The sequence below is a fragment of the Ochotona princeps genome, chromosome 23 (genome assembly GCF_030435755.1).
Source record: "Ochotona princeps isolate mOchPri1 chromosome 23, mOchPri1.hap1, whole genome shotgun sequence".
Taxonomy (NCBI): Eukaryota; Metazoa; Chordata; class Mammalia; order Lagomorpha; family Ochotonidae; genus Ochotona; species Ochotona princeps.
The window spans coordinates 19,046,530-19,062,336 of record NC_080854.1 but is presented as its reverse complement, the minus strand read 5'-3'; the positions used below and the strand labels follow the sequence as shown (position 1 = coordinate 19,062,336).

The 15,807-nt window shown below is 44.4% G+C and overlaps 1 protein-coding gene across 1 annotated transcript; it reads left to right on the top strand.

The window, feature by feature from the left end:
- Positions 1-1,067: 1,067 nt before the first annotated feature.
- Positions 1,068-14,236, top strand: PTGER4 (prostaglandin E receptor 4). Its single transcript, XM_004583669.2, has 3 exons — positions 1,068-1,619; positions 2,026-2,941; positions 12,353-14,236. The coding sequence occupies exons 2-3, from the start codon at positions 2,069-2,071 to the stop codon at positions 12,941-12,943; spliced, it is 1,464 nt and encodes a 487-aa protein (XP_004583726.2). The 5' UTR covers positions 1,068-1,619; positions 2,026-2,068; the 3' UTR covers positions 12,944-14,236.
- Positions 14,237-15,807: the final 1,571 nt, after the last annotated feature.

The window sequence follows — 15,807 nt, the reverse complement described above, 5'->3', positions numbered from 1 at the left end:
TGAAATTTTGATTACAGCAGTAAGTTTTACATCTTTTTTGCGTGTGTTCAGTTTCGATGAATACGCACACAAGCACACACCTTGTTCCCCACCAGACAAGAAGCTACACAACGTACAAATCACAGTAAATGGCAAAGCGAGGAAACTTCTCCCAAGCATGGAGTTGACAACTGAAAACTGGGTTGATCTGCGCCTCGGTGCTCTCACTCCAGGAGCCTTTCAAAGGATTTGTGCTGGTAAATGTCCAACCCGATTGGGACATGGCCCAAGGCACGAAACCGGCACAAATTTCCCACACAACGAGAAAGATCTCGGTGGACGCATGGCCCTTCCTTCACACCCGTCGGGCTGAGCCACCTGCGCCGGGAGACGCTGCAATTCCCTTTGCTCTCGCTTTGCCTAAGGTACCCGATCGGGCACCATCCACAGCCCGGTCACAGCCAACCAACTCCTTTTATGGCGAGAGGATGGATCTTGGTTGTCTCCCCGCCCAAACGTGATATCTACACACCCGTCCAGCCACCACGTCCGCTGCGCGTACTCAAGTCTGGCCCCTGGCCCCGAGCCCGTGCGCGCACACACCGGCTCCTCCTCTCCCTATGTCGGCTTCAAGGTGAAGTCATAAAGCAGTGGTCCTCCCTGCCCAGAACTCAGTTATCGCGGCCACAGGGGTAGAAGGAGCGACAGACAGCTCACTGGGAGCCGCAGGCAGTCAGGGAGGAGGGACCTCTCTACTCCACTACAGGCTTCTTTCTAGGGTGCCCGGGAAAGCACCGGGGCTTCCCGGGGTCTCTGCCAGCGGCACCTTTGCATAGCTTCCAGGCCGGAAAAGCCCGGGGAGCCACCATCCCATCCCGTCCCCCCTCCCCCTACCCCACCCTCCAGTCACCCGACCGAACCGGCGCAACACCGAGCCCGCCCTGGCCGGGCCCTGGTTCCGCCCAGCAGCGCTTCCCGGTTGCGCGGAGGTGGAACGCGTTCCGCCCCCTTCCAGTCCCGCCAATAAGCACACGGGCCGCTAGCCATCCGTCTCCGCCTCTGTCAGGGAAACTTGAACAAGCAGAAAAGTTTGTACAGAGGCTGGAAGGGTGAGAGCGGAGCTCGAAACCCAGCAGCCCCAGAGGAAGATGAACAGCCCCAGATCAGAGGCGCAGACCCTGTGGACCCCGAGCCACCCCCAGGACTCCAGGAGTGGCCCCAGCGGCAGCCGCCCACTCCGGTAGCCGTCGGTGCTGCCCGCGGCTCCGGAGGGCAGCGGCCGGAGACAGGGTCCGAGCTCCGTGCCACCTGCGCCCCTGGCCGCTCACCTGAACGCTGCCCTCCCGCGGACTGGACCTGCATGGCTTTACAAAACTGGGACTGATCTCTACAGAAAGGAGAAATAAAACTGAACCAGAAATTGAAAACTCCTCGATACTGACCCACTAGTTGCCCGGCTGGCTCTCCACGCTTTTGAAAGCCGGCCACTCAGATCCCAGTTCCGGAAAAGTGGACGCTAGCCGCGACCGGATTCTGAGAAGTCGGACGGAGCGAGTCTAGGCTGAAGCAGGTTGCAGGCGGGTCTAGGACATCTGGGGACCTGGGGACTCCCGGCGCTGCCACCACTCAGGCCTTTCCAGGTAACGCTGGGAACAGAGGAATCGGGTTGCGAGCGCGGGGAGAGGGAGGCAACGAGGGTAGACTGTCCCCCGTGGCTCGTTTTCATTGGGAATTTTCTTGCCGTGGAGTCTGAGGGTTATAAAAATTAGCAAGTCACTTTCCCCTTGAGAAAGGTCTTGTTCATCTTGGCAATGGAAGGAGAGGAGGGGAAGAGGCAGGGAGGGCATGATTGGCTTATCAATACTTTTGTCAGTAGAGTGGTGCTGCTGGTGGGGCACACTGGGAGCCCGGGGACGTGGGCAGCTACAGATGGCTCTGGCTGCCCTCCAGCTAGTAAGACGGAGCTGCTCCCCGGGTCTCAGCACCTCCTCCTGGCAGGTGGTCCTTTCTGCTCACTGTGCCTTTGCCTATCTCCCTTATCCCTAGACCCAGTCTTACACTCCAAGGCTGCTCAGTGCAGGACATCATCATGTCCACTCCTGTGGCCAACGTGTCCGGCTCTTCGATGGCCGAGCGGCTGAACAGCCCTGTCACCATCCCGGCGGTGATGTTCATCTTCGGGGTGGTGGGCAACCTGGTGGCCATCGTGGTGCTGTGCAAGTCTCGAAAGGAGCAGAAGGAGACCACTTTCTACACGCTGGTGTGCGGTCTGGCTGTCACCGACTTGCTCGGCACGTTGCTGGTGAGCCCTGTGACCATCGCCACCTACATGAAGGGCCAGTGGCCCGGGGGCCAGGCGCTATGTGACTACAGCACCTTCATCCTGCTTTTCTTCGGACTGTCTGGCCTCAGCATCATCTGTGCCATGAGCATCGAGCGCTACCTGGCCATCAACCACGCCTACTTCTACAGCCACTACGTGGACAAGCGGCTGGCCGGCCTCACGCTTTTCGCGGTCTATGCGTCCAACGTGCTCTTTTGCGCTCTGCCCAACATGGGCATGGGCAGCTCGCGGCTGCAGTTCCCGGACACCTGGTGCTTCATCGACTGGCGCACCAACGTGACAGCCCACGCTGCCTTTTCCTACATGTACGCGGGCTTCAGCTCTTTTCTCATCCTCGCCACGGTGCTCTGCAACGTGTTGGTGTGCGGCGCGCTGCTCCGCATGCACCGCCAGTTCATGCGCCGCACCTCCTTGGGCACGGAGCAGCACAGCGCGGCGGCCGCCGCCGTGGCCTCGGCCGCCTGCCGGGGCCACCCCTCCGCCTCCCCAGCTGTGCCGCGCCTCAGCGACTTTCGCCGCCGCCGGAGCTTCCGCCGCATCGCGGGCGCTGAGATCCAAATGGTCATCTTGCTCATTGCCACCTCCCTGGTGGTGCTCATCTGCTCCATCCCGCTCGTGGTGAGTGGCTGGGGCTGCGGCTCCGCTCCTGGATTTTCCCCCGTCTCCCTTTGATTCCAGGGCAGCTTATATTATGTTCACCATTTCAGCGCTAGGATCCTCCTATATCGCTACCAGGAACAAGCCCCAGGACATTCTAAGTCTGTAACCAGGGTTAGCAGGTGTTTCTCAAATCCATTCCCAGGGCCACTTTCTCCTAAAACCTGTGTATGTTCCCTTGGGATAGCCCCCACCCTTGCTGCGTGACTTTGGCCTCCAGAGTCTTCCGGGAACACTCCCCTTCTTGCTCACATGTCGGGAGGAACCCTGTGATATGACTTAGCATGGTTGTCTACCCGTCGAAAGGCAGAGCCTTAAATGTTGTCAACCATTCCACACAGGCAGTGGTGGTATTTTAACAGGTTGTGCGGTCTCTCTCTCTATCTCTATCTCCTTTCCATCAGTGCTGAGGTTTTTGTCTGAATCATCTAAAGGTTTAGAGCTGGAAGAGATGTGGGCTGCTCTATAGTCTACAGTCTAAGCCCTTCACTCAATTCACAGTGTCGTGCCTAGAGGAGTCCTGCAGAGCCCATGCAGTCATGGCAGATTCCTGACCCATGCAGACCACACTCAGGGCATGTCCCAGACTTGGGTCCCTTCATGTGCTCTGAAGGGCACAGAAGCCATTTCCATGGCCAGGTATGGCCAGGCTGATGTGCATGCGGTGTTAAGTTAGAACTGTCAACAACCGTGAGAAACTGAGAGTCAGAGAAGCAGGTTTAGAGATAATTGTCTATTTTATTGCCAGGCTACAGCCCCACGGCTTCTAATAGACCATCTGATTCCAACCCTGCTCATATTACATCTTCTCCCTTCTAGAACATTGCTAATTTTGGTCTTTGTGCAGCATGCATTAGAGTTTTGATAACATCCATTTGTAGGACATCTCCTTTTAACATTTCAGAATACTATAAACAGAATGCTACCCAGTTCTCTGTTTTGCCTGTCATTAAAACGAAATGCATTAGAAGCAGATGGGCAGAGGAACTTAAATACTTGATCTGTAGTTGATCTCGAATGCAACTAATTCTGAGTTCTGCATCTCTCAAACCATTACATTGCTGGCAATTCCAAATGGCCAGCTCAGAAAGTAATGACTGCTGTTCCTCGTGCTTATTGGAGCAAAAGAAAATAAATGTAATGGGCTCTTATTTTTCCTTTCCCAGGGATCTTTGATGTAAAAACATTATATCTCTGATAAAAATGACTGTAAATGGAAGGAACTTAGAGGTGGCTGAGAGCCAGCATACAGTAGCTTCTTGCCAACTTGTATAAACAGAAGTAAATATAATTGACTAGAATAGCCTTTAAGCTATCCCAGGATCTAATATAATTAACGGAGTTAAGTCACACTTGAGTCACATAAATATGTCTGTAATGGCAACTCCTAGTGAAGCAAGATTTTAAAAGAAACTGCTCTGCTGCTTCTGGGCCTGCAGGGTCCTGGACTCTGCCTCCTGTTTCACAGAATTGTAAATGACAGTGTGATGGCTATTGTTTAGAGAACATCCACTTTTAGGAACTGAGAAGTTACAGTGGGAAGAGTAGCAATGTGTATGCACTTCTGGCAGGTAGATTTGTGGAGCTATCAATTCCTGCAGCCACAGGTGAAATGTTGTTGTTGTTGTTTTTCCTCCACAATCGACCGAGGCATCCAAACCTTAATTACGTCTCTTGGACTGAAGTGAGGGACCTGCCCTTAACATCCAAGACCATTTATCACAAAGCATTTGAAATTACTTGAGCATCTAGAGAGGCAGGAAATTAGAATAACAATAGACATGATTCACAAATTAACCATACTTGAAAATATATACTGTCCTGAATACTGTCAATAATGTATAGCATGTATTAAGTAAATTTACTTGAAAACTGAAACTGGCTCGTTAATAGGCAATCATTATTAGTCAAGAATTCATATGGCTTTGTGAGAAATAAGGATCTGTACAAATGCTAGTAGCTTCAGAGTTGAGCTTTTAGTTTTGGCTGCTAAAATTTAATTCCAAAATCCACGTAATTGTAAATTCGTGCTAAGTGCTGGAGTCATTCATTTAGAAGTATGAAAAGAATCAGCAGGGAACTTGTCCACAATTCCAGTCACCCTTGGCTTACTTTCATCATGGTCTTTCATCACATTCTTATGTTGAGATTATAATTTCACATGAAAGTTTCGGACATTAAAGTAGTAGGGCCAATCTTCTGTTCCAAGGAGAGTAAGGAAGCACCTATTTTTAGCTTTTAAAAATAAAATTGGTTGTTAAACCCTTTGAATCATGCAGAATGCTTGTGAAAAACTAGCAAAGCAAACGCAGTTCCATCTGGAGTTTTAGCAAGCTTGACATAGTACACAGAGATCGCAAGCAGCCACTGAAAAGCAGCCAAGTTGTTGTCTTGTGGACACTGGGGAGGGAAGCTACTATAACTCTTACAGCGTGGTTGACGGCTCAGAAGGAAAAGACAATTTTGTTTTCCGAGATAGAGGTATGTGTATGTGTCATAAATGGAGCTGGGCTTGGAATAAAAGCTTGGAAAAGGTTGGTAAATGAGTCACAGGGATATGTGCTGAACCTCCAAGGTGGGTTGCAGTCAGGGACCCAAGAGAGTTTAAATACAATCCACAGGGGTTTAGTAGGAAGGTGGCTCTGGTCCTCCTGTCCCTTCTTCTCTTTATCATCTGCTTCCTCTTTTTTTTTTGTTTTTTTTGACACAGAAGGAGCAGAACAAATGAAAGTCGCAGCTTAAGATTCCAAAAGTGAGGGGTATTGTATTCTTTAGAAATAAGCAAGCAAGACAATCTCCTAAAGTTCCCATGTTCTGTGTTATTGCTAGAACAATTTCTATCGCCCAGTTTTGTAGGTTCAGTGCTAACCTTTAGATTTAAAATTATAACTAAGTCATTTGCCTTAGTGCCAAACAGTTGTACGAGAGGGTTTAAAGATATTCTCCCATGCACAACCAAGCAGGTCAAGACTATACTTATTGTTTTTTTCTTTGCCTTCTTCCTGTTCTGAGGTAAGACGCATTCATCTCTGATAGTAGTACAGCTAGTCTGATTAATCTTCTGCTTCACTCAGGTAAAACTTCGGCTCCTTGTGAGGATTTATTTGGTTGCTCATTATATACAACTTGTTTCTAGAGGCTTCCCCAGCATCTCATCAGCAGAAGTTTATGAAAACAGAAGAAAACCATGTAAATAGATAGACTTTTATTTACAAGAGGAAAACTGGAAGTGGGGTCATGAAATAACTGCTGAGTCAAAGTGACATCAACAGGTACAAGACTACTGCCATATGCATGAGACAATTGTAGACTAATCTAAAGAATTTGTTATATTTCAAGTTAATTTGGCTAAATTGCAAAAATACATAAATAAGCAGCAATTCCTAGAAACAAGCTTTTGGAAATAACAGGAAATTGCTGATGCAGGGGCCATACCTTCAAGCCTGCAGAGGAACACATAAAAACAAGGTATTTCCACATCCAGCAGCTGTCTCACTTGAATCTTGAATAGCTCTTAGAAGAAAACAGGCCAGCCCAGAACATTCACCACCACCAGCAGCAGGGAGGAATAATTTACATGATTCTACAACTTGAGGGCTGGCTACAGCTGAGTTCTCATCTAATGATCTTTTCACCATGCTTTACTGACCTGTCAAACCTTGGTTTTATTAAACATCTACTAACAAAATTCTTTTCCTTCAGAGTTCAAGTGATTCTTGCATTCTCCTGTTAGGACATTAGAGTTTAAACTTTAATACGGAGACTGACCAATAGAGACATTAAGTAACTTGCCCACACTAAGTGGAGCTCTTTCATGCCCCCATACCGTCAACAACTCTACATCTAAAAAGAAAAAGAGTGGTAAGCATTTCTACTGACAGCCGTGTCTAGTCTGGACTTTTCACAAGGTGCTAACTGGACACACAGATAACATCCATCCGTGCACTTAGAACAGGAGCATGTGTTCACAGATGCAGTTATACATCGTATCACTTATGGAAAGGCTTACTGTTCGGACACTCGATTATTAAATCTGCTTCATCAAGATTTCAACATTCTTTCAAAACGTTCCCTGCAAACAGATTATTCTTTTAAGTTGGAAGTACATGTTGCTTAGACCACATCATTAACTAGAGTTACCCTACCTGAAGTGTTCAACTATAGTCCACTGTGGCCAAACTTTAACCTGTGGGTTATAAGAAAAATAACAAGCGCTGACTATGCTATGCTGTGCACCGCAGTGAGAGTTTTAATAATCTGTAGTTCAATAAATAAAAAAGCAGAGGCAGGATGGGAACAATTGGATTGCAAAGCTTTTCACCAACAGCTTCCCTCACAGTTGCCCTGCCATCCCATCCTCTTTTGCAATTATCACACCTTCTCCACATTAAGCTCCCACAGTCCTACACCCTAACCATGCGTCCTCCAGAAGTTGCAAATACCAGCTGTCGATATTAATGATCACATGCACATAGCTGCAGCTGCCAAGAAAAAAATGCCTAACTTGCAAAATTGGAAAAGTGGAAAGCAAATAGGATATTTATAGTCACTTAATTTTGTGCAAGGTTTCCCTGCCCTGACTCAAAGGTTCTGTTGATCAGCAGCAGAAGCCTCCAACATTGAGAGCCACCTGGACATGTTTATTTGTATAAAATATAGGGCCTATTGGACAAGATTTCCAGAAAATTCTCTCACCTTCCTATGACACTGAAGTCTTGCTGTGGATATTCCCATCTTAAACTGCATTTTTCTCCTTTTAGGAAGACAAAAACAGCAGCCTTTCAAGTGAAGCAGAGGTTGTTGCTATATTTATTCAATCATTAAACAACAGTATGGAGATTTATTCATTTTTGTCCTTTTCTTTTTTTTTTTCACTTGAAGCAGATCTCCATGGAGCAAGTGGCAGAAACTGAAAGTCATTCAAACTGATTTCTTTTCATATTATTTAACAAATTCTAAGCAATTTTTCTAACTTGACTTTGGAATTTTCCTCTTTTCACTCTGGCTACCTTGTGAAATCCCCTTTACAGAAAAGGTCTAATCAACTGACCAGGTTCGTGGCTTGTCCCAGCCTGGAAGCTTTCTCCCCCTGGAACTCTAAAACACAGCATGCCTTTCCTTACAGCTTCCTCTCATTCTCTTCTTTTAGCAGTCAAAATGAATCACTACCACAGAGGCAGTCAGACAGAGGTCTTCCCTTTCCTCTGGTCACCTTTGATTATGAAAACTCATTATTATTTTTTATAACTGACTTTGACAAAAGGTCACAGAAATTTAAAAATAAGATGCTAATCTCTAGTACATTCCTTAAATAGCTACTGACTCCATTCCATTTTAATTGTTCGAAAATTACCTTTCTTTCAGTAGTAACTATGGTTTCTTTGAGACTGCAATGGGGAAGTGATCAGCAAAAAAAGCATTTCAATATTTAAATTCTCAGAAATGTAAGGATCCGATTTAACTGAGATTCTGCTCTGGAAGGGTTTTGGAGATGCCTGGCAAAATGCTTAAGCAGACTGTGGTACCAAAACCCCGGAGGAGCAACACTGCCACCTAGAGGCTGGACGTTCCAAGTTCACAAAAACGCTATCAGGACACTTGGAACTTGACACTGATAGGCAAAAATTCATTATATCTGTTACCTTCAGAAACACGTCATGTGAGGGGAGCAAACTATAAACCTCATGCATCTCCTGAAGTTATAAGTCAACCCGAAAGCCAGCTTCATAACACAGGAAAAGCTCCCAGGAGGTCATCTGGCACCCAAGGCCTCAGACGGCCTCCAGCAGGACCAGGGACCTGTTACAGGCTTCAGAATGCCCAGGTCTAAGGAGCAAACTCATCAGCAAAGTCTCTAGTCTGAGACCAAGCATCACTGGGGACCTCAATAAACTCACAGAAGAAACTACGATTGCCTGTCTTATGTATTTTTGTGAAGATTTAGAAAAAATTAATCTTGCTTTGTCTTGATATTGGCATTTGTTCCAGTACAATTTCTAAAAGCTTTCTAAGGGAAGACACCCTAAACAAAAAGATACGAAGGAAGGGTAGTTTGAAGGGAGAGGGAGAGGGGTGAAGTATGATTATTTTCTTGGATTTGTACCTATAAAATCTGTTCTCCTTATATTAATAAAAAAAATCACATTCCTAGAAGATTGAAAAAAAAAAGATAAATTTAGGAGAAGGCAAATAACCCACGTGGCATGTCAGAGTGTCCGGCTGTGGGTCTCGCTCTGCCTGCTGCTCACATCCTGGGAGGCAGCATGAACAACCTGCTTCTACCCAGCACCCTGCTGCGGTCTGTCCGAGAGCAAACCAATGGACGGGAAATCTGTGTGCTTCTATTACTACCTCTCTGCCTCTCAAGTAATATTTTAAATAAGTGATTAAAAAATTTAAATATTAATTTTGTGCAGATAATTTTTGAAATGTACAATACGGCTTATCATATCATACATTTTTCATGAACTTTTTCAAGTTCACATAAACGTCAAGTATGCATGGATTTCAAAGATAGTTTGCACCAACATCAACTTCGGCTCTAGTTCCATATTCCATGATTTTTTGAAAGTCCCTAATACTGCTGTGCACCCTAGTTAATTCTTCAGTTGGCTGTCTCCTGGAGATCCAATTATTAATTTCATCTCAGAGCCATTTGATTATTTTAGTCACTGATATTTATAGGACCATAATCCCTCACCAAAACATTCAGGGTTGGATGTTTTTCAGGATTTCTTGGCTTTTAGAAAAAATAACCATATACTATGTAATATGTTTTTTTTCTATCAGAAACCATAACAGTAATCCCTGAGGGGAAACAAAGGAATATTTAAGTGAAACAAAATAAAACCATCATTTGTTCAGTTCAGGTATTGCGGCCAAAATAGATTTAGGTCAGATTTTTCAGTTAATTAAGTTCCTCATAAAGAGCAAACAAATAAAAATAAAAACTGCTCTGAAGCTAAGGCCTGGAATCCAGTGAAGGAAGACGCAGTGATACAATTGTAACATCTATCCAGCTTCACACAACAATGCTGAAGATGGATTCTGCAGCCATGCTTGAAACTCTGCTCTTATCCTAACTGCTGCATATCTTTCTAAGCCACCCCTTCCCTGTTGTGGTGATTCATACAGCATGAGCCATTCATCATTACACTCTGGCAATCGAGCAATGTTCTCAATGCTCCAGGTTAACTGATACAGGCGTTAGTTCAGTGAGTCATTTTCTTCCTTTTAAGGTTTTTAATGGAGCTTATCAGGGATTCTGAACTCTTTTCCTAAGCTAAAAGAATTACTACAAGTGGGACCAGCACAGTGGCCTAACAGGCTAATCCTCCACTTGAAGCACCAGCATCCCATATGGGGTTCCTGGCTGCTCCACTTCTCGTCCATCTTCCTGCTTACAACCAGGGAAGGCAGTGGAGGATGACCCAAGTCCTTGGGACCCTGCAGCCACATGGGAGACCCAAAGAAGCTCCTGCTCCTGCTTTGGATCAGTTTAGCTCTGGCTGTCACAGACATTTGGGGAGTAAACCAGTAGATGGAAGACCTCTGTCTATCGCCTTCTCTCTGTAAATCTGCCTTTCAAATAAAAATAAACATAACACAAAAATTTAAAAAGAATTCCTAAGAGATAATTACTAAATTACGAATTAACTTAAATATTTTATATAAGTTAGAAATTTTTATGCAAATGATGATGGTGTGATTAAAAGAGCCAGGTTCAAAAAAAAAAAGAAGAAGAGCTGGAGTCAGAATTTGAGACTGCACACTGAACGGGTGCCTTTTTCTCCAGGAACACAGAGAGGGCCCACCTCTCTCTACTTTTCTGGCTGCATATCTGGAGCTCCCAGAATACTTACCATTTCACTCTTCCATGACTTTGCACATGCAGCTACTTCTATCTGAAATGTATTTTCCTTACCCTAAATTTAGCAAACTCATACTTATCCATCAAAACCCAGCAAGTTTCAAATCCAGGCAGTGTCTCCTGAGGCCCTGGGTTAACAGCAACCCGCGCCTTGAGGTAGCTCCAAAAGTTCACAGGGAAATGCATCTTGTGAAGAACAACAATGCATGCATTTCAAGGAGTCTACAACAAAAAAAGCCCATTTTGAGTTTCATCTTCCATTAACCTGGATTGGCCCCACAGCTGAGCATGTCTCCCATTTCATTTCATTGCCCTGGAATGAGCTCAGTGCACTATTATCTCAGTCTTCAGGAAGTTTATGATCTAAAGCACCTTGTGGTCCACAGAACCTAGCATAATGCCTAAGATGTAGTAAGCTCTTATTGCTAAAAGGCAAAACAGAAAAGAATGATAACAGCTGTTTATAGTAACAGCAGGTTTTCTTGGCTGACAAAAAAAGACTTCGAAATATCGGCAAGATTGCCAAAGCTTCTTGCATTTAATTCGCTTATGCCACACCTGACATGTAACGTGCTGACAAAGGACCCTTCCCTCAGAGCTCAGTGTGTGCTACAGTTAAGCTGTCATCCCTGCTGGTTGGTGTCCACGTTGCTTTCAGTCCTCGACTAGATTTTATCTCAAAGCTGCACGGATTCTGACTGAAGTAAAGGATGGATCCTCTGAGTAGCAGTTAAGGCTGGCCTTGAAAAACTATAGTTTGTAAGCAGGCCATCTATAGCTAAGCAGCTGAGTCACATACACAGATACCTATTATAGAAATAATCTCCCTGGTGGCAGTCTGGAAGACGGGATGCGGAGCAGGGGAACTGCAGGTGTGAAGGCGAATTTGGTGACTGAGGGAAGCAAGAAATGCATAGAGGGGAAAGACTGGACGGCTTTCACCCCAGGAAGAGTCACAAATACTAGATGAATATAACTGGGGAACAGAGCTAGAGAAAAAAAAAACTGCTCTATGGTCCTGATAGGAAATCCTAACATTGGTTTAAAGTTTCTAGGATCTGGGATCTCAGCTTTCTGTGATGATCAGATGGTTAGCTGACTTAAAGATGAATTTTATTTGAAACAAAAAAATGTCAGAATGAGAGAAATCAGTGACTTTGGAAACAAAAAGATATTTCATAACAAGCTCACAGCGCTCCCAGAAATCAATGCTTCTTAAGCAGATCTGATGCATACGCAATACACACAGACACTCCCTTTTCATACTCTCTGATCTAAGGAAGACACCCATCAGATAGCTACAAAGATATTTCAAGTTATACTAACTCCAAACATAAATATCACATTTTTGTAACTGCTGGTTTCTGTGACTTTTTTCTTGATACTTATTACCAGAAAACAGGCCAACTTCCTACCATTACTGAGGCAGATAACAGTATTTATTTCCATGTTTTCCTAACTGAAGAACGATAAAATTTAAACACGGAATCTCATTTTTGCAGGTGCGAGTGTTCATCAACCAGCTGTATCAGCCAGAATTGGTGCGAGAAATCAGCCAGAACCCAGATCTGCAGGCCATCCGAATTGCCTCTGTGAACCCCATCCTGGATCCCTGGATATACATCCTCCTGCGGAAAACAGTGCTCAGCAAAGCCATAGAGAAGATCAAATGCCTTTTCTGCCGTATTGGTGGCTCCCGCAGGGACCGTTCAGGACAGCACTGCACAGAGAGCCGAAGGACATCTTCTGCCATGTCCAGTCACTCTCGCTCCTTCCTCTCCAGAGAGTTGAAGGAGATCAGCAGCACATCTCAGACCCTCCTCTACCTGCCAGAACTCAGCGAAAGCAGCCTTGGAGGCAGGAATTTGCTTCCAGGTGTGCCTGGGGTGGGCCTGGCCCAAGCAGACACCACCTCCCTGAGGACTTTGCGAATATCAGAGACCTCAGAGTCCTCACAAGGTCAGGACTCAGAGAGTGTCTTACTGGTGGATGAGGTTGGTGGGGGTAACAGGGCTGGGCCTGCCCCTAAGGGGAGCTCCCTACGAGTCACATTTCCCAGTGAAACACTGAACTTATCAGAAAAATGTATATAGCAGCACTATTTCTGGGACCTTAAGAAAAAAAAATCTGTGCAATAGACACATAAAGGAAGCATTTAACTGTGCTCGGCACAACTCTCATCCTGTGGCTGGAGAACATCCTGGCTCCTGAGCACTTTTCAACAACTTGATATCAGCGCACATGTCCCAACACCTACAGCACAGTGGATTGTGTTCACAAGTTGATGGCTAGGGGGATCAACTCTCCCATTTTCAAGCAGACCAGGAAGGTGGAAGGGTTGATGAAGAGTTTTTTATCTGGAGCACAGGAGAGGCCCAGATACTAAAAGGGCTCTGTCTCGGGTAACATGAAGACTACTTGATGGGTGACTGAAGTGTCTCACTAAGCATGAAATGTGAATTTTTATTGTTGTAAATATGACGTAAGGTATTTAAAGTATGTTCTTCTCTGTGAGAAGGTTTATTGTTAATACAAGGTATAATGAAATTACGGTAACCCCTCTCCTTCTGATTTGACCAGCTGAAGTTTCAAACGTCAGATTTTTTTTTTTTTTTCAAAAACAAACTCAGGCTGAGGTATTGTAAAATTCACAGTGAAACCAATATCTATAAAAATAGAAATGTTTTGAAAGAGAGTTTAATAATATCAAAGGAAAACGAATACTATTTAAGACGTCGAAGTGACAACCCAAAATAAAGTTCTCTTCAGGCTGGGTATAATAGAGCTAAAAAAAAAAAAAATGTAGTGGTGTTAAATGTATTTATTCAGAAAACTGTGACTTTAAGAGAACCCAGCACTTGGTAAATATCTTCAACTCCTTCCCCTAGTAATTTGTACTTTTAAAAATGTAACGCAAATTTCCAAAAATTTTAGTGACTCTTCATTGAAGTATATAATGTAAAAATTAAAGGTCACAGCAGCTTGATTTCCCCCAAAAGTGTGCATGGTTTTACTTTCCGAAGAAATGGCCCAGAACGTTCCTTAAGAAGGCAAGTTGCAACCTAAAGGCCTTTGAGATGGGGAAGGATATGAAATGTGGCTAAATTAGCCTTTCACTGATGTCGGAAATGCTTAGCAATGAGTGGGAATGCAGAACCTAGGCCCTTAAAGGTCGCCTTCAAACAGTTTTGTGGAACTCCCGTTGTGCTATGCATGTTGTTGAAGGACATTTCTCAAAGAAATACTAAGCATGTTTTATTGCTCAAGGTGTTTTTGTGAACTGCTTGGTTGTCATTAAATTCTGAGCCTGATACTGATATGGTTTTAAGCAGCAGTTGTGCCAACTGAAACTATTTTAGAGATTCTAATAAATACTTTCAATCTGAGTTCCATAACCTCATTTCTGTGTCTTTTATGTGTATCAGGCAACCTTCAATACCCTGATGTGTTAAAATATTTTGAAAATTTAGTTTTTTAAAATCACAAGAATAATGCAAAGGCTTGGAACCACTTACATGGAAAATGGTAATGATGAGTCCAAATCCAGAAATGAAGGGTACTCAAGGACATCACTTGTGTAAGGGGTGGGGGAGACAGTATTATGCCTCACGTGTTGCAGGTCAAGAATCCAGGTTATCACTGGAAGAACTTAGCATTAGCTCTTGGTCCTTCGTACTTGTGACCGCTCCAGATTGGTGCCTCTCACACATGTCAGTAATTAGAGAACTTATGAGAACACAGTTTCTGAATTAGGTCTAGGGTTTGTACATACATTTTAATTAATTAATTAATTGGAAAATGTAAGACAGAAGAGAGAAGGACAGGACAGAGAGGGAGACAGAGAGTGAGCTTCTACCCCCATTCATTCCTCAAATGCCCTCAAAAACACTGGCCCTCAGGCAAAGCAAGGAGGCAGGAACGGTTCAGCAAAGGAACCTCTAGGCTAAACTGCCTAACGGGTTCTACTCTGCCAGGCTAACCAGTGCCAAGAATCAATGTTTACAGAGAATGTCTTACTTAGGAAACAGAATTTCAGGTAGTTTTGCTGTTGTTGTTGTTGCTGCTGTTTCGTCTTTTGCCTTCACGCAATGAGACAAACTTTATATATAAATGGATACACATTTATTCATCAGCCATGTTCAAGGGGGGAAAGCAAGGTCTCATTCAGAACTTAGTATCAATATTACTCCAGACATAATCAGACTCATCTTTATTTTACCTTGGGTGAATCCTTAGTTAAAATATTATAAACCATAACATTTAAAACATTATATCCTTTAAAATATTTTAGTACATTCACAGGGTTAGGCAAATATTACTGCTATCTATTTCCAGAACATGTTCCTCATCCTCAAAATAAATCATATGCTTGTCACCTTTCCCACCCCCCAGGTTTCTGGACACCAACGTATCTACTGCTTTGCACATTCCAGATATTACATATAAGTGAGATCAGGTTTTACACAGCTTCTTTTCCTCTGCCTTCTTTCACCTAGTGCAATGCTTTTGACATTCACTGACGATACAGCTTGAATCAGTACTTCATTCCTTTTAAAAGCCAAATAACATCCCAATATATGTACATACTACATTTATGTGTGTGCCTCAGTTAATGGGCATTTTCTCCACTTTTAGTGTATTATTAACAATGCTGCTGTGGTGGGTGCTGTGGGCAATTAAATCATTGCTTGAGATGCCCACCTATCAGAGTGCTTGGTTCAAATCCCAGCCATACCACTCCCAATCCAACTTCTTGCTGATATACAAACTAAGAAGCAACAGGTAATGTCTCAAATACCTGGGTCCTGGATACCCTTTTGGGAAACAGAGATTAAGTTCCAGGCCCCTGGCTTCAGCCTAACATATCCCTGGCTCTTGGGGGCATTAGGGGAGTAAGTCAACAGATGGAAGGTCCTCACAGGAAAAGAAGTTTTCAGTTCTTTCAAGCATCTACTTG